This window comes from Schistocerca gregaria, chromosome 2, assembly GCF_023897955.1.
Source record: "Schistocerca gregaria isolate iqSchGreg1 chromosome 2, iqSchGreg1.2, whole genome shotgun sequence".
Taxonomy (NCBI): Eukaryota; Metazoa; Arthropoda; class Insecta; order Orthoptera; family Acrididae; genus Schistocerca; species Schistocerca gregaria.
The window spans coordinates 321,614,511-321,640,216 of record NC_064921.1 but is presented as its reverse complement, the minus strand read 5'-3'; the positions used below and the strand labels follow the sequence as shown (position 1 = coordinate 321,640,216).

General features: G+C 44.6%; 1 protein-coding gene across 6 annotated transcripts in view; it reads right to left on the bottom strand.

Annotated features, from left to right (window-relative positions):
• Window positions 1-24,840, bottom strand: part of LOC126336964 (aurora kinase A-A-like) — a 173,933-nt gene extending 149,093 nt beyond the window's left edge. Inside the window, exons 1-3 of one of the 6 annotated variants that reach the window (XM_050001165.1) lie at window positions 24,498-24,840; window positions 24,302-24,375; window positions 2,879-3,085 (exon numbers count right to left, since the gene is read on the bottom strand). In XM_050001165.1, coding sequence (XP_049857122.1) covers window positions 2,879-3,085; window positions 24,302-24,375; window positions 24,498-24,524 — 308 coding nt within the window. In that variant the 5' untranslated portion in view covers window positions 24,525-24,840. Of the gene's footprint in view, window positions 1-2,878; window positions 3,086-3,350; window positions 3,831-24,301; window positions 24,376-24,497 lie in introns of those variants that run through there. The other 5 variants (XM_050001166.1, XM_050001167.1, XM_050001169.1 and 2 more) reach the window with 5 other exon arrangements.
• Between the last annotated feature and the right edge of the window lie 866 nt (window positions 24,841-25,706).

Genomic DNA, 25,706 nt, shown 5'->3' with positions numbered 1-25,706 from the left:
GAACATATCATGACCAACCACAACAATTTACAAATTGTCTCTACAGCGCATGTGCAGTTATGTGATTGTTGTAACCATCGTCACACTTCTGTTGAACCATATTTAATGTGTTTCATCTTTTGGTGACTTGTAGCACTAGTTGACACCTTCATTCAATTTGCATTGCTGAAGTAAAAAGTAGTGGTAATATCTTATGGGGCCAAACTGCTGTCATAAATCCCTGAGCTTACACACTACTTAATCTAACTTAAACTAACTTACACTAAGGGCAACACACACACCCATGCCCGAGGGAGGACTAACCTCCAACTGAGGGAGCCGCATGGACTACAACTAGATGCCTCAGGCCGCACGGCTAACCCGCGTGGCCGTTGCTGAAGTGTTTTCGGCTTCAACATACATTCTCATACTGAGCAAAACATGTTTCACGGATTTATTCTCACTGTTAAGTGCAATATTTACAAATGTATTTTTTGTGACGTTACACAAAAAAACAATGTGAGTGATAGTTTGTGAGAGTGTAGTTTTCTACATAGCTGAGCAAGCACAGTACTGGATGATCTCAAAAAGATCACTACAGTTCAAGAGACGCAGAACAACACATACGCAACCACCACATAGAGCACTTATGTAAATATTTTCACTTCATATCAAGGAAAAAAAACTCTCGAAATGCACTGTGCTAAGCATGAAAAAATATATAACTGATGCAATGTTTCATTATTTAAATTATGAATGACAACTGCAGGCATTCCAAAAACATTGATAATGACGTATGAAATTGAGTCCAACATCTCTGCTTCCGAATTGTCAGTTCACATTACATCAGCAGTTTTTATTAGATAATAAACCATTTTTTGATAATGAACAAGTCCCTGACATGAGTATTTTGGTGCCTATTATGTGCATGTACATAGAGTGCGAAAATGCCAGGGGACATCATATACATAACTTTAACAGCTTAAAATGTTATTTCCCACATTTTAAACCAGTCCCATGAAAATTGTAAAAGTGGGTTTTCACTGTATTTCCAATCCCAAAGAAAGCAGGTGTTGACAGGTGGGAAAATTAACGAAGTATCAGTTTAATAAGTCATGGTTGCAAAACACTAAAACAAATTGTTTACCAACGAATTGAAAAACTGGTAGAAACCTACCTCAGGGAATATCATTTTGTATTCCGTAGAAATGTTGGAACACGGAAGGCAATACTGATCCTACGACTTATCCAAAAAAGCTATTGACAATGAAGACTGGAATACTCTCTTTCAAATTCTAAAGGTGACAGGTGTAAAATACAGGGAGCGAAAGACTATTTACAATTTGCACAGAAACCAGATGGCAGTTGCAAGACTCTAGGGGCATGAAAGGAAAGCACTGATTGAGAAGGGAGTGAGACAGGGTTCTAGCCTATCCCTGATGTTATTCAATCTGTATATTGAGCAAGCAGTATGGGGGGGGGGGGGGGGAATTTGGAGTAGGAATTAAAATCCATGGAGAAGAAATAAAAACTTTGAGGCTTGCCAATGACATTGTAATTACATCAGAGACAGCAAAGGACCTGGAAGAGCAGTTGAGTGGAATGGACAGGAAAGGAGGATATAAGATGGACACCAATAAAAGCAAAACGAGGATAATGAAATGTAGCCAAATAAATCAGGTGATGCTGGAGGAATTAGCTTAAGGAATAACACACTTATAGTAGTAAATAAATTTTGCTATTTGGGGAGCAAAATAACTGATGATGGTCGAAGTAGAGAGGGTATAAAATGTAGACTGATTATGGCTACGAAAGCATTTCTGAAGAACAGAACTTTGTTTACATCAAGTATCGAGTTAAGTGTCAGAAAGTCTTTTCTGGAAGTATTTGTATGGAGTGTAGCCATGTATGGAAGTGAAACATGGACTATAAACAGCGCAGACAAGAAGAGAATAGAAGTTTTCGAAATGTGGTGCTATGGAAGAATGTTTAAGATTAGATGGGTAGACCACATAACTAATGAGGAGGTGGTACTGAGTAGAAATGGGGAGAAGAGGAATTTGTGGCACAACTTAACTAGAAGAAGGTATTGGTTGGCAGGACACGTTCTGAGGTATCAAGGGATCACCAAATTGGTATCTGAAGGATGCATGGAGGGTAAAAATCGTAGATGGAGACCAAGAGGTGAATACAGTAAGCAGATTCAGAAGGATGTAGGTTTCAGTAGTTATTTGGAGATGATGAGGCTTGCACAGGATAGGGTAGCACAGAGAGCTGGATCAAACCAGTCTGTGGACTGAAGACCGCAACAAGCAGCTTTAGAAGCAATGAAATGAAGATTGTAGCTTTCTAATGTGCTCCCATCAGTCCATCAGAGCACAGTACAAGTGACCTAGTTAGCCAACCTTAACGTATTTTGAGATAAAAAGACCCAAATATTTACCACCAGCAAGAATAGAAATGATACCCACGAGTGGCGGCCAGTAGCAAATCAAGCAGCCACCATTTTGATTTCAATGTTTCCAAAGTCAACATGCTGTGTCTGAAGTTTTCCGTATTCATACCAGTGTATTCCAAAAATAATATATTAGGAATATAAGAAAAAAAACTTAACTTTGAAAGAAAAATTTTCAAATATTTTGTAGTGTGTTATCCTATGTGACAAGCTTGAGTTTCACTTATCAATATACCTCTGTTCATATTTATAGAACTGAACAAGTCTGAAGACTACTGTTATAGTCACTTTTAAGCAACCCCATTTTTGACATCTTGACAGTAAGGTAGTAATGTATAATTATTAAATATACAAACTCACTGGAGTGAGTCACTATGACATCAGATGTTATTGAAGTCTAAATTCATAGGATTGTACATTTGGACAAAAAAATGAATACAATACCTCAGATGTGTCTGTATCTCTATCTCGCGGAGAACTTGTCTTTCTACTCTGGCACCAGTAATTTCCGATTTCATCATCACTTTCAGCGCAATTATAGTCCCTGTTGTCTTCTCTCTTGCCATGTACACATGTCCAAACTTCCCTTCACCTAGAGGACAGCCTATTTCGAAGTCATCAAGGCACCATTCCTTCCTGCAGAAGTACATGCTACAAATAAAATCCTTGGGAATAAGTTTACCTGGTTTGCTATATCATAATCAATGTCGCAATGTTAAATTGCAATGAAACAATAACAATAAAAGTTACATTAAAATTACAATTTTCATCTTGTAACCTATAAATATGTTAAAATTCAATTAATTAAGGCTATATTTTAGAAATGGTACTCATTGTCACCTCAAAGCTACCTTAAGAACACTAGTTCACAAGTGTCAGAACATAGATTAAATGACTATTAGCGTGCTAGACTCACCGTGCTTGAGGAATTTAAGGAGAGCTGAGGTTGATGATTTAGTCATTTGAGGTAGAACAACTATGGTATAGGGCCTATGTCACTCTGAACAATTCTAGCATTCACCATATGAATTTTCGGGAAATGGTAAATCTGAATGAACACACTAGAATTTCAGTCCTGCTCCTTTGAGTCCAAGTTCAATGTCTTAACAACCAGGCCATGTAAACTTAAGTCAACAGAACTGCAAAGCAAATCACCCCACTACGCATACACATACTGAATGCAAAGAATTGCTCAGTAAGAACAATCACATCAATTAAAGCTGCAGTGAGACCATTTCAGAGCAGGGTGATGGGAGTTGCTGCCACAGGCATCGGGACTGTGTAAAGGGTATAACCACCATCTTTCTCAGACAAGGCAGCAAAAGGTATCTATTGTCTCATTGTGGATCACCTGCTTTCTTCAAGGTACAGTCCTTGGCAGTACTCACATGGACCGGGAATTTGTGATACAGTCATCTAACAAGAAATTAAGACATGTCACAAGGAAAAGAAATAAAACAATGTCAATGGCTATTATTAACTATCCATAAAGATTGTTAACCAACAACAATAATAATAATTTCTACTTCTGACCAGACATAACGTCTGAGATAAGAAATAATAATAATAATAATAATAATAATGTACCCATAAAGATTAGTAACAAAGTGCAAACACTCTTTATCTTTCCAGTCTTCAGGGTAAGAAGCCATGAAGACCAGACATATGTTTAGTTTTGAAGAAAGCTGATCTGAAATTTTCCTTTTAGTTTGCAGCCAGTCTCAAATTAATGACAGAGTCAACATTTTAAGGTATCAATACATGTAGGCACGACATGCATTAAAATGCTAAGACTTACCTCGAAGTTTTAGTTTTCAATAATAACCATAATACAACTATCTGATCGTATCTCAGTTGAATTGTCCGAGCTCTCCCAGTGGTGACTCCAACTGCCACTGAAGTTCACTCTTTACAATTTCTATACACACAAATCCATTTCCACACTTGCTAGAGCAATAACGAAGTGGGAAAAGAAAGTAACAGAAGTAGCTCTGTCACTGACCAACACACCTTAGGAGCGAAATGTGTGCATGCACATGGTGATCAGCATATTCAAAACTCAACTGAAAAATCTTCACCCATATATACAGTGTTCAATGTTTGAGCCCCAGAAAAATACAGAATATCACATTCAGAAATGTGTTGCCAGACCTACAACGGAAGCAGAGTATGCTGCATCCGATGCAGCTGCTGAAATAATGTGGCTTTGCACATTCTTGGTGGAGTTAGGTGTCAAATTGGAACGAGCAACTCAATTATTTGTTGTCAACCAGATTCCATTGCAGTTGTCAATAAAACAATAACCACCACCAAAGGATTAAACACGCAGACAAAATTTCACTATACGAACGTATAAATGATGATTCTTCTATTGTATCCTATGTCTAGTCCAAAGATCGTCTGACAGACCGGTTTACAAAAGCAGTTTTGGTATTGGTTTGTGCGGGTTAAAGGGACCAGACTGCTAGGTCATAGGTCACTTTTTCCAAATACTAAAAACACCCACAGAGAATAAAAACGAATAACAGACGATAAGACAGACGACACAGAACAAGAGAAACGTAGACAAAGACCAGACGAGACGAACTAAAATCACACAGAGTGTGACGGTGGTTGGCCGACCATACAAACAAAAAGGGAAAAGCCAACCACTAAGAAACACATGGAAAAAAGAAATCAGACAAATCGTAGGCCATAGGCCAGAATCAACACAAAAACTCACACACTCACATTAAGCGATAAAATCCCCCTGCCCGAATAAAATGTAGAACTATGTCCGCTATGGAAGAGTCGTCAGATAAAAGCGCAGAGAGCGTATCAGGCAGCGCAAAAGTCTGCCTGAGCACAGTTAAAAGGGCGCACTCCAACAGAATATGGACCACCGTCAAGGACGCCCCACAACGACAAAGAGGGGGATCCTCACGACACAGTAAATAACTGTGTGCGAGTCGGGTGTGGCCAATGCGGAGCCGACAAAGGACGACTGATTCCCTGCGGTTGGCTCGCATGGATGACCGCCACACAGTAGTCGTCTCCTTGATACGGCGGAGTTAGTTTGGCACGGGCAGGTTGCGCCAATCAGTGTCCCATAAATCAAAAACTTTGCGGCATAATAGTGCCCGCAAATCAGTCGCCGGGAGGTCAATCTCCAGAGATGGTGCACTAGTGGCCTCTTTCGCCAGGCGGTCAACAGTTTCATTTCCGGGTATCCCCCAACATGGCCCGGGGTCCAAACAAAGACCACAGATCTGCCGCAACGGGCAAGAGTATGCAGGGACTCCTGGATAGCCATCACCAGACAAGAACGAGGGAAACACTGGTCGAGAGCTCGTAAACCGCTCAGGGAATCGCTACAGATAACGAAGGACTCACCTGAGCAGGAGCGGATACAGTCTAGAGCACGAAAGATGGCGACCAGCTCAGCAGTGTAAACACTGCAGCCATCTGGCAAGGAGCATTGTTCGGAATGGTCCCCTAGAGTTAGTGCATAACCGACACGACCAGCAACCATCAAACCGTCGGTATCAACAACGCCAGAGCCCTGATACGTGGCCAGGATGGAGTAAAAGCGGCGTCGGAAGGCCACCTGAGGGACTGAGTCCTTCGGGCCCTGTGTCAAGTCGAGCCGAAGGCAAGGGCGAGGCACACACCATGGGGGTGTACGCAGAGGGGCCCGGAAAAGAGGTGGTACAGGGAAACACCCAAGCCCATAGAGAAGCTGTTTGACACGTACAGCGATCAGACAACCCAACCGGGGCCGACGTTCTGGCAGACGGACGACTGACTGCAGGAACAGGACACGATAATTTGGATGCCCGGGCAAGCTAAAAACATGGGCAGCATAAGCAGCCAGTAATTGTTGGCGTCGTAACCGCATTGGAGGGACACCTGCCTCCACAAGTATGCTGTCCACAGGGCTGGTCCGGAAGGCACCAGTGGCAAGGCGTATCCCGCTGTGGAGGATTGGGTCCAGCAGCAGCAACGCAGATGGGGATGCTGAGCCATAAGCCAGACTCCCATAGTCCAGATGGGACTGGATTAACGCCTGGTACAGCTGTAGGAGAGTAGATCGGTCGGCGCCCCACCTGGTGTGGCGCAGACATCGCATAGCATTTAGATGCCGCCAACACGCCTGTTTAAGCTGCCGAATATGAGGCAGCGAAGTCAACTGGGCATCAAAAACCACCCCCAAAAACCTATGTAACTCCACCGCTGTAAGAAGCTCGCCGTCAAGATAAAGCCGCGGCTCCGGGTGAACAGTGCGTCGCCGGCAGAAATGCGTAACGCAGGTCTTGGCTGCCGAAAACTGAAAACCATGCTTCAGCCCAAGACTGCGCCTTGCGGATTGCGCCCTGTAGCTGACGTTCAGCAGCTACTATGCCAATAGAGCTGTAGTAAAGGCAGAAGTCGTCAGCATACAGGGAAGCGGAGACAGAATTTCCCACGGCCACAGCGAGCCCGTTAATGGCTATTAAAACAGACAGACTCTTAGAACAGAACCCTGTGGCACACCGTTCTCCTGGACTTGGTAGGAACTATATGAGGCCGTGTCGTGCACGCGGAAAGTACGATACAACAGAAAATTGCAGATATAGATCGGCAGAGGGCCCCGAAGGCCCCATCCATGAAGTTTAGAAAGGTGATGACACCATGTCGTATCATACGCCTTCCGCATGTCGAAAAAGACAGCGACCAGATGCTGACGGCGGGCAAAGGCAGTACGGATGGGCGACTCCAGGCTCACCAGTTTGTCGGCGGCAGAGCGGCCTTTACGGAACCCACCCTGAGACGGAGCCAGAAGGCCCCGAGACTCCAGTACCAAATTCAAGCGCCGGCTCACCATCCGTTCAAGCAACTTGCAAAGAACGTTGGTGAGGCTAATGGGATGGTAACTGTCCACCTCCAAAGGGTTCTTCCCCGGTTGCAGAATGGGGACAACAAGACTTTCCCGCCATTGCGACGGAAACTCACCCTCGACCCAAATGCGGTCGTAAAGGTCGAGGAGGCATCGCTGGCAGTCCACTGAAAGGTGTTTCAGCATCTGAGAGTGGATGCTATCTGGGCCAGGAGCGGTGTCAGGACAAGTGGCGAGGGCACTGCGGAATTCCCACTCACTGAATGGAACATTGTACAATTCAGGATGGTGGGTGCAAAAAGGAAGACTCCGACATTCTATCCGCTCTTTAATGGAGCGGAAGCCCAAGGGGTAGTTGGCAGAAGCGGAATTCAGAGCAAAGTGCTCTGCCAAGCAGTTTGCAATGACGTCGGAGTCAGTACAAACTGCTCCATTCAGTGAGAGCGCAGGGACACTGACAGGGGTCCAATAGCCATAGAGGCGGCGAATCTTGGCCCAGACCTGCGATGGAGTGACATGGAGGCCAATGGTGGACACATACCGCTCCCAGCACTCCTGCTTGCGTTGGCGGATAATGCGGCGGGCTCGCGCACGCAGCCGTTTGAAGGCGATAAGGTGTTCGATTGAGGGATGTCGCTTGTAACGCTGGAGCACCCGCCGGCGAGCTTTAATCGCTTCAGCGATCTCAGGCGACCACCAAGGCAAAGTCCGCCGCAGAGGGGACCCAGAAGAACGGGGAATGGCAGATTCGGCGGCAGTAACGATGCCGGTGGTGACCGATTGAACCACTGCATCAATGTCATCGTTAGAGAGAGGCTCAATAGCGGCAGTGGAGGAGAACAAGTCCCAGTCAGCCTTATTCAGAGTGAGAGAAAGATCGGAAAGTGGTCACTACCACAAAGGTCGTCATGCACTTTCCATTGGAGGACAGACGATAAGAGGCTAGGGCTACAGATCGAAAGGTCAATGGCGGAGTATGTGCCATGCGCCACACTGAAGTGGTTTTTTTTGTGGTTTTAGGGCGCACAACTACAAAGGTCCTTAGCGCCCTGACTAATTTAGGAATGTACCGCGAGGCACAAGGTTAAAACAGCAACTAAAAGGGACAACACTATAAAAGACGTATTAGCAGACATAGGATTAAAAAACTACAGCATAATCAAACGTCCTTAGACAGGTGTGTCAAGTTGATAAAACGAAGAACACGAGCAGCAGCTCCTGGGTCATCTGCTAAAATGGCATCCAGAGTACATGGCAGGCCAAGATCAAGACGCAGCGTAGTAAAATCCGGACAGGACGTTAAAATGTGGCGGACCGTCAGCAATTGCCCACATGGACAGAACGGCGCCGGCGCTGCCGTCAGCAGATGGCGATGGCTGAACTAGCAGTGTCCAATTCGTAGCCGGGCCAAAACGACCTCCTCCTGCCGAGAAAGACGTGAGGAGGACATCCAAGCTCCGGGAAGAGGTTTCAAGGCCCGAAGCTTGTTGTCCCTAAGTGCAGCCCAGTCGGCATGCCACAGCGATAAAATGCGCCGACAAATGATCGTGCTACAATCTGATGAAGGGACACAACAAGAAGCCGTCCGAGGCTGGAGGACCGCAGCCTTGGCCGCGGCATCTGCAGCTTCGTTCCCAGGGATACCGACATGGCCAGGAACCCACATAAAGCTAACTGGAGACCCGTCGTCCACCAGCTGCTGAAGATAACGTTGGATATGGTGCACGAAAGGGTGAACCGGATACGGATCACTGAGGCTCTGGATGGCGCTCAGAGAATTGGAGCAGATGACATAAGCAGAATGTCGGTGGCGGCAGACGTAAAGAACAGCCTGATAGAGGGCAAAGAGCTCAGCTGTGAAGACCGAACAATGGCCATGTAGCCGGTATTTGAAACTTTGTGCACCGCCAATAAAAGAACACCCGACCCCGTCATTGGTCTTAGAGCCATCCGTATAAATGAAGGTCATATTAATGAACTTCGAACGAAGTTCGACAAAACGGGAGTGGTATACTGAACCGGGGGTAACCTCCTTTGGGAGAGAGCGGAGGTCAAGGTGAACGCGAACCTGAGCCTGGAGCCAAGGTGGCGTGTGGCTCTTGCCCACTCTAAAGGTTGCAGGGAGCAAAAAATCAAGGTGTTGAAGGAGACGACGAAAGCGAACTCCAGGGGGGTAGCAGGGCAGAGACATACAACCCATATTGACAGTCAAGAGAGTCGTCAAAAAAGGAACGATACGATGGGTGGTCGGGCATTGACAGAAGCCGACAGGCATAACGACAAAGCAGCATATAGAGCCGGTAGGTGAGTGGCAATTCACTGGCTTCGGCATGAAGACTCTCAACGGGACTAGTATAAAACGCTCCGATCGCAAGCTGTAAAACCCGATGTTGTATGGAGTTGAGGCGCCGTAAGGTGGACGGTCGTGCAGAGGAGTATACAAAGCACCCATAATCCAGCTTGGAGCGGACGATCGACCGATATAGGCGAAGTAGGACGGTTCGATCCGCTCCCCACGACGTGCCACTGAGAACACGGAGGACATTTAGAGAACGGGTACAACGGGCAGCCAAATATGACACATTTGGAGACCAACTAAGTTTCCTGTCAAATGTAAGACCCAAAAATTTTGTTGTCTCCACGAATGGGAGAGCAACGGGGCCGAGTCGTAAGGACGGTGGGATAAACTCTTTGTAGTGCCAGAAGTTAATACAGACCGTTTTCTCAGCAGAAAAACGGAAGCCATTGGCGACACTCCAGGAGTAAAGACGGTCAAGAGAACGCTGAAGAGAGCGCTCCAAGAAACATGCACGCTGCGCGCTGCAATAGATGGTAAAATCGTCCACGAAAAGGGAGCCTGATACATCATCTGGGAGGCAATCCATTATTGGATTGATCGCTATGGCGAAGAGAGCGACGCTCAAAACGGAGCCCTGTGGTACCCCCATTTTCCTGGCGAAAGGTGTCTGACAGGACAGAACCCACACGTACCCTGAACTGTCGATCCATTAAAAAGGAACGAATAAAAAGAGGGAGGCGACCGCGAAAGCCCCATGTATGCATGGTGCGGAGAATGCCCGCCCTCCAACAGGTGTCGTAAGACTTCTCCAAATCAAAGAACACAGCCGCGGTCGGGCGCTTCCGCAAGAAGTTACTCATAATGAAGGTCGACAGGGTAACCAGATGGTCAACAGCAGAGCGGCGCCTAAGAAATCCACATTGTACATTGGTAAGTAGGCGTCGAGATTCGAGCAGCTAAACCAACTAAGAGTTAACCATTCGCTCCATCACCTTACAGACACATCTGGTAAGCGAGATGGGTCAATAGCTGAAAGGCAAGTGCTTGTCCTTCCCCGGCTTAGGAAACAGTACAACAATAGACTCGCGCCAGCATGCGGGAACATGTCCCTCAATCCAGATGCGATCGTAAGTACGAAGAAGGAAACCTTTACCCGCAGGAGAAAGGTTCTTCAGCATCTGAATATGAATAGAATCAGGTCCCGGAGTGGAGGACTATGACCGGGCAAGTGCATTTTCGAGTTCCCGCATGGTGAATGGGGCATTGTAGTTTTCACAATTCGAGGAGTGGAAATTAGGTGGCCGAGCCTCCTCTGCCTGCTTCCGGGAGAGGAAGGCAGGGGGGTAATGAGTGGAGCTCGAAACCTCTGCGAAAAGTGGCCGAAGGCATTGGAGGCATCCTCAGGGGCCACAAGGACGTCATTCGCGACCGTCAAGCCAGAAACTGGAGAGTGGACCTTAGTGCCAGATAGCCGGCACAGGCTACCCTATACAACAGAAGGAGGAGTAAAACTGTTGAAGGTGCTTGTGAAAGCAGCCCAGCTGGCTTTCTTGCTTTCTTTAAAAATAGACGACACTGCGCACGTAATCATTTGTAAGTGATACAATTCGCCACTGTAGGGTGGCATTTAAAAGTGCGTAAAGCATGTAAGCATGTCGACGAGCTCCTAAGGCGTCTCTACATGCTGCGGTCCACCAGGGGACCGGTACGCGGCGTGGAGAAGAAGTAGTGTGAGGGATGGAATATTCAGCAGCAGTGAGAATGACTTCCGTGAGGTGTGCGGCCTGACTATCGCAGCTTGTGAAGGTTTGATCCTGAAAGGTCGCCCTGGAAGTGAAGAGCCCCCAGTCTGCTTTGGAGATGTTCCAACTGGTTGAGCACGGAGAGGGAGTATGATGCAGGAGATGGATAACACACAGAAAGTGGTCGCTCGAATATGTATCAGAAAGCGCATACCACTCAAACCGGCGTGCAAGTTGGGTAATACAAACAGAGAGGTCCAAATGAGAATAGGTGTGAGAGGTGTCTGAAAGGAAAGTAGTGGCGCCAGTATTAAGTCAGACTAGATTGAGCTGGTTGAAAACGTCTGCTAACAGGGAGCCCCTCGGACAGGGTGCTGGAGAGCCCCAAAGAGGATGGTGAGCATTGAAGTTTCCAGTTAACAAAAATGGTGTAGGGAGCTGAGCAATAATTTGCAGCATGTCTGCCCTGGTAACGGCAGACGACGATGGAGTGTAAACGGTACAGATGGAAAATGTAAAATTGGGGAGAGTAATGTGGACGGCAACTGCCTGCAGGCCGGTGTGCAATATGATGGGATCATAGTAGATATCATCCCGGACCAGCAACATAACCCCTCCATGAGCCGGAATACCTGCCACAGGGGTAAGTCAAAACGCTCAGAGGTGTAGTGTGCCAAGGCAATTTGATCGCATGGGCGTAGCTTCGTATCCTGGAGGGCTACGACGAGAGGACGGTGCGAGCGGAGCAGCAATTTCAAGTCCTCTCGGTTGGAACGAATGCTGCGAATATTCCAGTGAATAAGTGCCATCGTGAGAAACAGAAGGTGCAAGAAGGGGTCATAGAAAGGCCGCTGAGGGCCCGGCATCGAGCGAGCACTGCCGCCGCTAGCAGGAGGCGGACAGTCATCAATGATTTGTTCTAGAGGTTCATCGGCCATCTTGTGAAGATGGCCAGAAGGGGGAGCTTCCTCCGCTGGTGAACGGCCAGATGTTCGGCTACCAGCGGTGCGGCCAGGTGAAACGGATGACTGCCTGGGGCGGCAACCGCTGGGGGGCGCAGGAGGAGAAATGCGTTATGGCGGGGAAGGAGAACTGTGCTTCCTATGAGCCTTCTTGGAAGGCCGTTTTGTGGAAGGATTGGTCGATGGCTGAGGGTTCGAGGTACGTAGAAGGTCTGCACGAGACGGTTCTTTCTTGAAGGCCCGTGCTTCTGACTTCTGGGTCTTCGTCCTGGCAGAAGCTGATAAAAATGCTTGTGTCGGAGGGGCGACAGGAGGAAGAGGAGACGTCGACCGGGCGATCTTAGCACTGGCCGAACGAACGACCGTAGTGCTCAAGGTCAGATCGCATGTCTGCGCCGCCACCTCCCTGGTAGTCCGAGGAGAGGCGAGGACAGTACTGTACTTCTCCGCTGGGAGCAACGTGGGCTTCCTGCTAGCGAATAGCTTGCGAGCAGCCAAGGTGGAGACTTTCTCTTTGACCCGAGTTTCTTGGATACAGCGTTCTCCCTTGTAGACGGGAGAGTCACAGGAGGACACTGCATGGTCACCGTGACAGTTCACACAACGAGGAGATGGAGGTGGACAGTCACCCTCATGGGCAGCCCTGCCACAAGTCACACATGTAGCCGCATTGGAACAAGAATGGCGAGTGTGATTGAAACGTTGACACTGGTAGCAGCGCGTACGTGTCGGGACATAGGGGCGAACAGAGATAACCTCGTAGCCCGCCTTGATGCGTGACAGCAGCTGAACACTGTCAAAGGTCAAGAAAAGTGTCCGGGTCAGTACAAGGTCATTGTTGACCTTTTTCATGACCCTATGGACAGCCGTCACGCCCTGCTCAGCGAGGAAAGACAATCTCCTCGTCAGTCAATCCGTCGAGTGATCTAGTATAGACCACTCCACGAGACGAATTCAAAGTGCGGTGAGCCTCCACCCGGACAGGGAACGTGTACAGGAGTGTGGCCCGAAGCAGTTTTTGTGCCTGAAAGGCGCTCTCAGTTTCTACTAACAAGGTACCATTACGCAACCTGGTACAAGACTTGACAGATCCAGCTATGGCATCTACGCCCTTCTGGATAACGAAAGGGTTGACAGAGGAAAAATCCTTTCCGTCCTCAGATCGAGAAACTACGAGGAATTGTGGGGCAGGCGGTAGTACTTTTGTCACTGGTGGCTGGTCAAGTTTCCGTTTGTGGGCAGAAGTCGAGAGAGAAGAAGAGAACTCCATTGCGGAGGAATCCCCCACGATTGCCAGCGTCTCCGATGGCGCGCTTCTTCCTTGTGGGGACCCTCTCAGAGGGCACTCCCGCCTTAGGTGATTGTTCACACCTCAGGTCACACCTCTTGAGAAACGGACGGACGGACCAATCGGCATGGTCGGAAGGTGTCAGCTCAGGCAATAACACCTCCCTGGGCCTGGCCTTTACCAGGGGGTATGTGCGTGCCTTACTTGTCTACCCAGGGCGGGGAATTACGCGTTACCCCGTCACCAGCTACGCGTGCGAACGCGTGGGGCGTGGGTCAGCCTTCAGGCACGCACAGGGAGGAATGAAGAAGAGGAAAAAGAAAGGAGAGAGGGAAAGAAAGGACATACTGTCTCAAACGCCGAAGCGGAGACCAGAGAAGGAGAAGGAGGCAAGGAGAAGAGTAAGAAAGACAGCGAGATGGAGAAGAACAAAGAAAGGAACCAACCAAAGGAAGGAAGAAACCAGAAGAAGTGAAAAACCAAAATGAACGCAAATATAGGTCGTGAAACCGTCCGACTCTGGACACAGGCTCTAACTACCCCCTTGAGGGGGAGGGACTCCTTTTAGTCGCCTCTTACGACACACAGGAATACCTCGGGCCTATTCTAACCCCCGGACCCGCATGGGCGACACTGAAGTGTGTGAAGGCACCATCATTTAATATCGAGACATCGAGCTGCGCCAGTAAACGCTCAATGATGGCGCCTCGACCTGTTGCCACCGACCCACCCCACAGATGGTTATGGGCGTTAAAGTCGCCCAGTAACAAGAAAGGTGGCAGCAATTGGGCTATCAGAGCAGCCAGGACATGCTGCGCGACATCACCATCCGGTGGAAGGTAAAGACTGCAGACGGTAACAACCTGTGGCGTCCACACCCGAACAGCGACAGCCTCTAAAGGTGTTTGCAGAGGTACAGACTCGATGTGAAGAGAGTTCAGGACATATATTCAGACGCCACCAGAAACCCTTTCATAAGTTGCCCGGTTCTTATAATAACCCCGATAGCCACGGAGGGCGGGGGTTCGCATTGCCGGAAACCAAGTTTCCTGCAGAGCAATGCAGAGGAAAGGGTGAAGGCTTGATAAGTTGGCGGATCTCAGCTAGATGGTGGAAGAAACAGCTGCAGTTACACTGGAGGATTGTGTTGTCCATGGCTGAGAAAGGCTTGACAGGACTGGGAAGGGAGATTACGCTGCTGGGTCACCTGCTGCCTCCGATTTAGCACCTTTGATAGTGCTTTCCATGGCGTCTGATGGACCGGTGCGATCGAGGTCCTCAGCGGACGCCAGAATCTCCACTGCATCCTCAGACGCAGAGCTGGAAGGTTGCGGTGGGATGGCTGCCACCGCGAGTTCCTTGGGCTGAGAGCTCTTCTTGGGTTTCTCACGCCGTTCCTTGGGTCGCACCGGCTGGAAGGGCTTCACCGATTCAGTCTCCGGGACGGAGGAGGATCGTGAAGCCCTACAACCAGCTGATTGCGGGCACTTACGCCATTGTCGGTCGTCAGGCTTCTCGCTGGCGGAAACCTGGGAAGGGAGGGACCCAAAGGACCCCTTGCGAGCGTGAGAAGCCGAGGAAGTTGGACACTTCTCTGGCTTAGAAGTGGGGACGGACGTCCCCGATGGGTGGGATGGTGTTGCTCCTGAGGTAGGTGGCGCAGGAGCAACCCGGTGGGTAGAGCCCCTCCACTGGCGAGGGGGCAGGAGGAGTTGTACTACTCGTCGATCCGGCCACAATTGGAGAAACAGACAGGGCTAGCACAGGTGTTGTAGCAGCAGCGTAGGAAGATGTCATTCTCACAGGATGGAGTCGGTCGTATTTCCTCTTGGCCTCAGTATACGTTAGTCAGTCCAGGGTCTTGTATTCCATTATTTTACTCTCTTTCTGGAAAATTCAGCAGTCTGGCGAGCAGGGTGAATGGTGCTCCCCGCAGTTGACACAGATGGGAGGCGGGGCACATGCAGTATTTGGATGTGATGGGCGTCCGCAATCTCGACATGTGAGGCTGGAAGTGCAGTGAGAAGACATATGGCCGAACTTCCAGCACTTAAAGCACCGCATCGGGGGAGGGGTATAGGGCTTAAAATCACATCGGTAGACCATCATCTTGACCTTTTCCGGTAATGTATCCCCTTCGAAGGACAAGATGAAGGCACCGGTAGCAATCTGATTTTCCTTCGGACCCCAATGAACGCGCCGGACGAAATGTACACCTCGGCGCTCTAAATTGGCACGCAGCTCTTCATCAGACTGCAAAAGAAGATCCCTATGGTAAATAACTCCTGGACCATATTTAAACTCTTATGGGGTGTGATCATAACGGCAACATCCCCCAACTTGTCACAAGCGAGTAACCATTGTGACTGGGCAGAGGATGCCGTTTGTATCAGGACTGACCCAGAGCGCATTTTTGACAAGCCCTCCACCTCCCCAAACTTGTCCTCTAAATGCTCGACGAAGAACTGAAGCTTTGTGGAGACAAAAGACTCCCCATCAGCCCTCGTACAAACTAAGAAGCGGGGCGAATAACTGCTACTGCCATCCTGAGACTTATGTTCCTCCCACGGTGTGGCCAGGGAGGGGAACGTTTTCGGATCGTACTTCTGAGCGTTAAACTGAGCCCGAGAACGCTTAGAGACTGCTGGCGGCTGGCCACCAGCAAGAGATGATGTACCACACTTCATTGTGGGTCATCCGCCCTGATGCCACCTACTCCGACCAAGGGCCCTCCCCACAGGTGCCACCCAGCCACGGCAAGAGCCACCTGGCAGGATGGCCGTTGCCGGGAGTCCCGATACCCCAGGAGGATAGGCATCTCCTCCTTGGCATACGTGGGGAGTTAACGGCGCAGGCATCAGTAGAGCGATCCCTGAGTTGTCAGGGGGCTACAACCAACAGGGTACATGGCGGCCCCACCACAACGGACTGGCTACCGTGCTGGATGTTAGGTAACATGTGGACCATGGTCGCCGTCGGTGCAGAAAGAGGCACTGCACAGTGCAAGGTGCAATCTGCACGCAGAAAAAGAGTCATGCCCTAGAGATGGAGAGCGGACAGGACTGCAATTCAACGGTGTATAAGCTGGCGAAAGGTCTGATCGCAAGATGGACGCAATGCACCAAGTAAGGCGCCCTTCCCCAATCGGCTCGCTCTACGGAAAATTTTGAGAGATGGAGGTCAAACCCAACAGGGGACCATCATGTAAGGCCGAAAAGTTTGAGACTCCTTTTAGTCGCCGCTTACGACAGGCAGGAATACCGCGGGCCTATTCTAACACCCAAACCCGTAGGGGGGTACAAAAGCAGTTACCAAGAAAAGTTTGAAACTAAATTTAGATCTTGTCTTTGAAATTATCAAACAAGAGTGGGAGTGTTACATTTTGTGCTGCTGGTCTTTAGAGTCTGTGTTCAGGTGGACAGTATTTTATCCATATAGCTGATGTTTTTATATCTTTGCCACTTCTGATGACACACGATCTTTTATTTCCTTACATTCTTTTTGTCTTGTTATCATTGTTAATAGAGTCTGTTCTGTGCCTGTGTCTCGAGTTTGAAGTGCCTTCTTTACTGGAGTAATAAACTTATTCACACCAGTATAATTGGTTGATCATAGCCCTGTTCAAGAGGACAAAACATTACCAACATTTTGTAGTTACTTCAAAATACAAAACAAAATTTGGGTGATTGAACATAAGATTTGTTGCACACAGGAACTTGTCATTTACCTTAGAAAATTAGTTATAAATCTACAACTAGTTCCAGCAATCTCCTTTTAATAATTAAAATCAATACACATTGGAAATACTTTTATATAGCAATAGAACTGTGGAAAGATTACAGAACTGCAGATGGTAATTTCAGATGCTATGTCCTTAACTTTTATCCCTGCATTAATAGTCAACAAATTAAGCATTATTATCTGGTGGGGTTTGTGTAACTTTAAATTTAATTTTGTGGAAATAAAAAAAATGTTCTGTTCTAAATATTGGTGGAAACTATATTTATGAACCTCCACAGAAATACAGAAGCGTCCGATTCCACCCGTCTGCTTTGACCCACGAGTCACAAATATGGCGGAAATGACCATAAACCAAGAATTCAATATGGCGCCTATGGCGTCATTACACAAACATGATACACACGAAAATACATTGAAAAACAAACACACACATTATCCACAAAAAACCTAATGACACTAATGGGTTAAGTGTGGGAAATTGGGAGTTTTTGGGTGGGGCAAACTAAATACACACAAATTCAGACAGACACTCCCATGCAAAACCACACAAAATGACGAAAAACACTGGCAACACATAACTCATCAAATTCCGCTAAACACAATATCATCTGGAATCGGACACTTCCCTTGACCTACGTAGTTCACAAGCAGCTCCTGATCCCCAATCTGGAATCTAACAGTTCCCTCGACCTGTATAGCTGAACAGCATCTCCCAATCCCATAAATTGGAATCTAACACTTCCCTTGACCTGTATAGCTCAGCAACAACTCCCAATAATGGATCACCAACAGCCACAAATCAGAATTGAACACTTCCCCTGACCTATATAGCTCAACAGCAACCCCGGATACCTGAACATACCAACAGCCACATCCACACATTGTAATGGAACACTTCCCTCGACCTCAACACACAACAAATACATGAAAAACAAGGAAAATAAAACCTTGCCACAACAAAGTTCCAGCGCCACAACCTAGGTCACACACACACACACACACACACACACACACACACACACACACACACACACACACACAAAACCAAAAGAAAGACCCGACCAACCCCCCCCCCCCCCACCCCAAAATAAAATACCCATAAAAAAACCAAATGCAAAATAAAAACCACCTCAATTGGAACAATGTGTCCCAAGCAAAAAATGTTACTACATGTACAGAAACAATTTTTAGTTTTCCTATCCTTGGTTATAGGACATACCATGCACCTATTTTGTGACATTTTTAAAGAGCAGTTGTATTGGAATTTGTGTTACCATTCTTTTCAGATTTAGGTTCCTCATGCCAGGGAAAATTCCTATCTTGCTACTTTTCTGAGATGTTAACAGTTGAACTTGGTAAGCAACGAGTTGCTAACAACTGATTCATAGACTACACAACATTTTTAATTATAATTTCAGATTAACATACAACTTGGGAAAACAGAGAGATGGCAGTACTGTTGTAGGGTTTGATAAACCTCAGTGAATCAAGCCTGCTTTGCCCTATAGTGTTGTGATACCACTACGGCATGGAGTTTTTGAGTTGGCTGTGTTTGTGGATGTGGACATGCAGGGTTTAATGTGTAGTGTGGGTTCATCCGAGTTATGGTTGTCGTCGTGCTAACATGGATCTGAATTTAGGTAGAAGGGTAATTCCATGTTAAAAAGACTTTGTGACAAAAAAATTAAAATGACAATATTACAAATATAACCTTAAAACTGCCAACTTAAAAGTACATCTGTTCATTGCAATATAATCATGAATATGAAAAAATTACATTTCCACCTTCACTAAGTGTTTAAAGTGCACTACTCTATGGCACCACAGAGAGGTATGCTTTATGCTATTTCCAGATGAGTATTAATTGTGTTATGTATGGCTAATTGTTCTATTGTTGCAAAGAATATTGAAGTCAACATTGTTATAGCTCATAATAATTCGTTTTGTTGAGGAAAGATAATTGCACTTCTTTATTTTGTTAGTTTTATAATATTTATGCAGCTTGTAACACCCGTAACAAAAAAAGATACTAAAGTTTAATTTGCAATCTAGTAAATTCGTTCTGTACAATACATTTATGTAAAAGTGAGGTTATGCAGATGTTTTACAATATCATACCAGTACATGGTATTTTGAAATCTAATTTAACACTCTTAGAGCTGTTACGGGTGTTACTTATTTTTGTTTCGGGTGTTACTTAACACATGCATAACACCCGTAACTTGAATTGGAAGGTTTAATGCCACCTTCATCTTTAGTAGGTCTAGGCCATACATTTAAATTATAACCAAAGGGTATTATTATGAATGGAAAAGGTTTTTTTAACTATGTTTATTACATCTGAAAACAGTTTAAACATGAACACTAAAATTTTTATTCCTCTGCATACATGTGTTTAAGCACTACATCCGCATTAGAAAAGTTAATTAGGGTATTAACCTGACTCAACTGACGTTGTCCTAAAAAGTTAATTAAGCCCAAAATTCTTTAGATTACACATAGTTTATGTTTTCCATTCTAACTTTTCCAAGAACAACAGTACTGCTAACCTCAGTTTTAAATTTTATATAGGCCCAGTAAACTGTTTATTGAGGCAAATTCTAGTCATTCATAAGAGCCTACGTTTAACAATGTCTTTTACTTTTACCATTCTGCACAGTTATGTTTATACATAAATATGCCTGCATTATAAGGATTTCTGTCTTCACATACCATGACACCAATACAAGCAAGGGAAAGTGTGAAGAAGCACCGAGAAAAGATGAAAGAAAACCAAGAAAACTGAGAAGCTTACTTGAAGAAAGAACGAAAAGGGGACAAATTAAGAAGATTGCAGGTTACAGAAAAATTTAAAAATAATCAACGTCTTGGAGATGAGAGAGAGAGAGAGAGAGAGAGAGAGAGAGAAGAAAAAACCTAGAACTCGCAAGATCAAAAGTTCCAAATGAATCTTCTCCTATTGGGACTTATAAATGTAAACAAACATTTGGTAAAGCTGTGAAGAAAGTGTTGAAGGTACGTCCAAAAAGCCCCAGTAAAAGATCTGCTATTATTAAAAAGATAGTTTCCGATATAACTGGCTCTGAAACGTTCATATGTGATACAAAACATACCAGAACTCCCGTCTTAAGTGAAGAGGAAAAACTAAACATTCATGAGTATTTCACTAGGGATGACATTAGCCGCCAAGCTCCTGGGCGTAAATATGTTGTAACTGTATGGAAAAAGGGAGACTAAACAGAAATTCCTAAAGCGTCACTTACTTCTGACTGTAGGAGAGGTTTATGAGGAATTCAAAAAACTCCCTCCAGATATTTCTGTAGGAAAGTCCATGTTTTATTCACTGCGACCAACTTGTTCTCCTATCATCATATACACCACATAATGTATGTGTGTGTAAGTACCACTACAATTTCATATGCATACTTGAGTCTTTGAGCAAAGCTGTTCCATCTGTTCCAAGAAATCACAAGGAATTATTGAATGTCAAATTCAATCGAGCAAATTTATCCAAGAAGGCTTTGACTTACCTAAAAAGATTGTCTGGAAGCAATGGGAAAATGATGCGAAACATCGTCCTTGTCTTAGTGAACATTCAGGGAGCTGCGATGATGCCTTAGCATCACTGGTTGACAAATTGCCTCAGTGTAAGAAACATTGCTATGTGAAGATAAAGCAGAGTGATTTCTTCCAAGGGAAGAAAAACAGCCTTGACGTTGAAGAATGTGTTCTTCAAATGGACTTTGCAGAGAATTATGCTCTAATATCACAAGATGAGGTACAGAGTGCACATTGGGCGCATTCACAAGTAACTACTTGCGCTTACTGCATTTGGTTTGCAAACCATGAAGTCAGGTCCTATGCAGTCATCAGTAATGATCTTTCACACAAGAAATATTCTGTGTGGACTTTTCTTAAAACTGTTATAAGGGAGATAAAAAAAAAGAGTTTCCTAAAGTTAAATGAGTTTTTATATTTTCGCACAACTGTGCTGGGCAGTTACAAAATAAATATACTTTGTCCAATCTATGTTATTTTGAGAGAGACTTTGGATTGACAGTTGAGTGGAATTTTTTTGCCAGTTCATATGGTAAAGGAGCCATGGATGGCATTGGAAGTGCACTTTTGAAAAGGGGCATGTGGACAGCTGTTAGATCTAGGAAAATTATTATTAAAAATGCAATTGACTTTTATGACCTCACTCTGAAGAATTTTTCTAAAATTAAGATACTATGGGTTGATAAGAGAACAGTGGAGCATAACATTCCTATTTTGGATGGAAGGTGGAAAAAATTTATAAGCGATTCCTCAAATCCTGGGCTGCCATCACTTTCGGCCTTATAACAAAATTGATTTGCTGGTTTCAGAAACAGCAGAGTCATTAATGACAAGAGTCTCAGTATTTATTACTGAGGAGGCCGAAGTTAAAACATTACATGCAAAAAGATGCATAAACCTCTATGAAGTGTCCAGTTCTGATGATTCTGATCAGGAGACTGTTTCACTATCTGAACCACAAGTCAATATTGGAAGTGCTTGTGAGTTAAGCCTAACTAATAAAATTAAAAAGCCCGATTTAAAATTTGGGTTATTTGGCTTTGTTGACATTCCAAGTGACAAAAAGAAGCCAGCCCTATCCAAAATTCAATACCGTTACTTGGGAATCTGCCAGAGTGAGGATGTCAAAATAATGTTTCTGAAGTCAGTAGGAAAAAGTAAAACACATTTTAAACTAGATGAAACTGATGTTTGTTTTGTGAAATTCAGTCAAGTACTACCTAAGGTAACAACACCAGAAATCAAACAAGGTGGCCGTTTGTACTACGAGTTCTATTTTGAGTTGGATGTTGCTGAGAAAGATTATTAAATGAAGTTTCTAAACCTATCAATAATAAGAAAACATTTGTGTCAAATTTCCTAGGCTTACAAAATGAGGTAAATGTTAAGTAAGTAACGATATCTTGGCCTAGTTGTACTATAAAATTGTAACACAATTTTTTGTGTAATAAATAGCTTTATCCTTCACATATGTTTTCTTAAGTACATACTTTTATTCCAAATAAACTGCAATACTTCTTTTCTTTTTACTCAATTATTCCTTCAAGAATCAAATCTGATGTCTCTATGTAAGACCCGTAACATTTAATGTAACACCCGTAACAGCAAAAAATATATACAGGGTGGTCAGAAAATGCGTGAAGTGCTTGTAGGGATGTTACAGGGCAGGTTGTACTGAGACATAAATGTTAAAAAAGAAATTCGATACGTTGCTCTGTTTCCAAGTTATTTAGCATAGAAGTTAGCCAATCGGGGCGTTGCGCGCTCACATTCAAGCGGCTTGCTAGGGGCGGTGTTGCCCAACGTGTGCTTTGACTCGTTAGCTGAAACTTGAATTAACGCGCGCGACGATCTGATTGGCGAACTTCAATGCTAAATAACTCGGAAACGGAGCAACATATCGAATTTCTTTCTTAACATTTATGAATCAATACAACCTGACCTGTAACATTCCTACTAGCATTTCACACATTTTCTGACCACCCAGTATATACACTGAGTTATGATGTCCAAAAAAATAAAAATTTATATTTCAAAATAAAATTTGGGGCACTACCTCTGAACAGTTGTTTTACAGGAATAAAAGCTTCATCAAGTTTGCAGAAATTAGAGAATTCCCTAACTCATAACAGGGGCAAGGTCTACTTTCGGTAACACCCATAACACTACTTTTTTGATTAATAACCAGGAGAACAATAAAACAATTCCAGTATCAACATTTCTAATGTTATATATAATGTAAGCCTTAAAAGTTTTCGATATTAAATTCAATAAATATTTTTCCTTAGATATTTTTTCCTGATTTCAAGGTGTGTACATGTAACACCCGTAACTATGGAATTGCCCAGTTAGTGTAGTAACATGATTTGTGGAAGTGATTTCAGTGAGTTGTTGTGTTTCTTTCCGTTTTTCGTTTGTGTGTTTTCTCTTTTTATTATGTCTGATTAGCTTGGTGACAGTTGTGCCAAAAGTAGTTCATGTTTTTGATTGTTTTGTTACACATGAACATGACAGTGAAGTTCACAAGTGTATCATTATGTTCTGAGATGGGTGATGATGTCTGACATACAGTTTCTGCAGATGTTCTGTCTCATTGCTGAATATGTTAGGAGTCACATTTGTGGCAACTACATGAGGTTGACAAGAGTTCTGGTGGATTGTACCAGCATGCATTGTCTGTACATGAGGTGCTTTTGTTGGTAGTAATTTTTGTTTTGGTTTGGTTTTATTCTGGAGTAATTGTGATGTTTTTTGCGATGTATTTCACGGTAGGTTGGTCATGTTCTAACTGATGTAGGCTATTGAATATGGTGTATTTGAGTTTTTGCGTTTTGGTTTCACTTTTCAGAGTTGTAGGTGCTAGTTTTCTAGTATCAATCTCTATGGTTGAGCTAATAGGTCACGGAAGATGTCCAGTTCCTGTAGTTTTGTTGGTGTAGAGGAATGTAATTTGAAGGTTCTAAGATATTATTTGTTTTCGTATGGTGCCGTGTTTTTTAGTTGTGGGATATTTAGCTCGTCCCGCACGAAACCCCAGTTTTCCGCCGGGATCCTGTTAGTTTAATTTTAGTTTTGGCACGAGACGTTGTCGGCTCATTTTTACTTTTTTGTTCGCGTTTGTAGTGACGTCGTCGTCATTTTGTATAGGCTGCAAGCAGCCGTTTCCACCATATTGATGACGTCGTGGGGTAAGAGAGAGAGTGGTGGAATCGGACGCTTCTGCAATGTATCTCACTGCCTCCACAAGCCAAGCTAAACTACAATAACGCCAAATACAGCATGCAAACATAAGCTGCTAAGAGTTTAGATACACATTATGTGTCCTCCATGACAATACATCATTTAGCGTGTGTACAACTCCAGCACAATAACAAGTTTTGAAGGCCTTTTCACTAAAGCAATTAGTGAGAAAAATTACTTACGGTTTTCCATTACGTAGTGCTATTTGATCTTTCAGCTTCTGTACGTATGCATCTAAAGCTGCTTGCTGCGTCGACTGCAAAATGCATTTCAGATACCATTCACTCAAAAGGCAAGCGAAAACATTACTACTCATTATAGGGGGGGCAGGAGTTTCTAAGAGTGCAGAGCCTTTGTTACGCATCTTCCTGTACTTACATTACTTGCGATGTACGTCTCGTTCATTTTCTTAAAAAAAAATGGAACGATTGTCTCTATACTACGACACCGATATCAACAAAACATTACAAACATATAGAAACCAACTACGGTCATTTAAATTTGAACGTCCCACCAAAGATGCTGACATGCAATGACAGTATCACCAACCACGGCCGTGCACCAACATAAAACGCTTCACGGCACGCACATGCACGAAAATTATTGTGCTCTACACCCTTTCACACACAACTGCCTGTATGCGCAAATATCTGCACAAAAGTCTTTGTATGCAATAAATCGCTGCAATTCTTGTGTTCACATGACACAAGTTTCAGTCTACCGCTCGCTCGCCATCTGTCGCTATAGAAGTGAAATTTCAGTACCAAGTGTGTAGGCTCTCGTAACCTCAAATTTCTTTTATTTATTCAGAAATTCGTATTGGAGAGAATTCTGTTATATTCTGTGTTCGTAACTTGTCTTGCAAACAGAATCCAAGAAACAGAAATACGGATTGAAATTGTGTAGACAATGGCAACAAGCGAATGAAGTTTGCGCACATACATGTATTTCACAAGTTGCAGGGCGAACACAACCTTAATTGTGCGAAATTATTTGCGGATGGGTTTGGAAACATATAATTGCCTTTTGACTCTCGTAGAACCTCGTACAGTGTGAAAAAAATATTTGTATGCGATGAACAGTTTCTCCATTAGTGCGGTCGGCGATTACTTTAATAATCCTGGCAGCAGGAAGTAGCTGTACAATGAGCTAAAATTCTCAACTGCAATTTCGAAACAATCATTGAGTTAAATAATGGCCAAGTCATGTGAAGCTATTTACTCTGTCCGGAAGGAGGATTTCACAAATGCAAATAAAGTAAATTAAATCTGTAATACATCAGTTCTGTCAAGTTACAGGTAATAGTTCCATTGTGCAATGTGTTTCAAACTCAGTACATATTAGGAATTACGGGTCAGGGCGATGAGCTATAGTTTGTTTCTGAATTGGGCTTTTCATTTCACTGCCTGATGTCTACCAACAATCTGTTACAGACTTTTGCGCCAATATAAAACTTCATTTTGAACTCTAGGGATTCACAGTCTACCGAGATAGTTTTACTTCTGGCTTTGTGGTAGTGGATTCTACAGTTCAACTCTAATTCACTCTTCTTATGAAATATGTATAATATTATGCCCTACCTCTTTT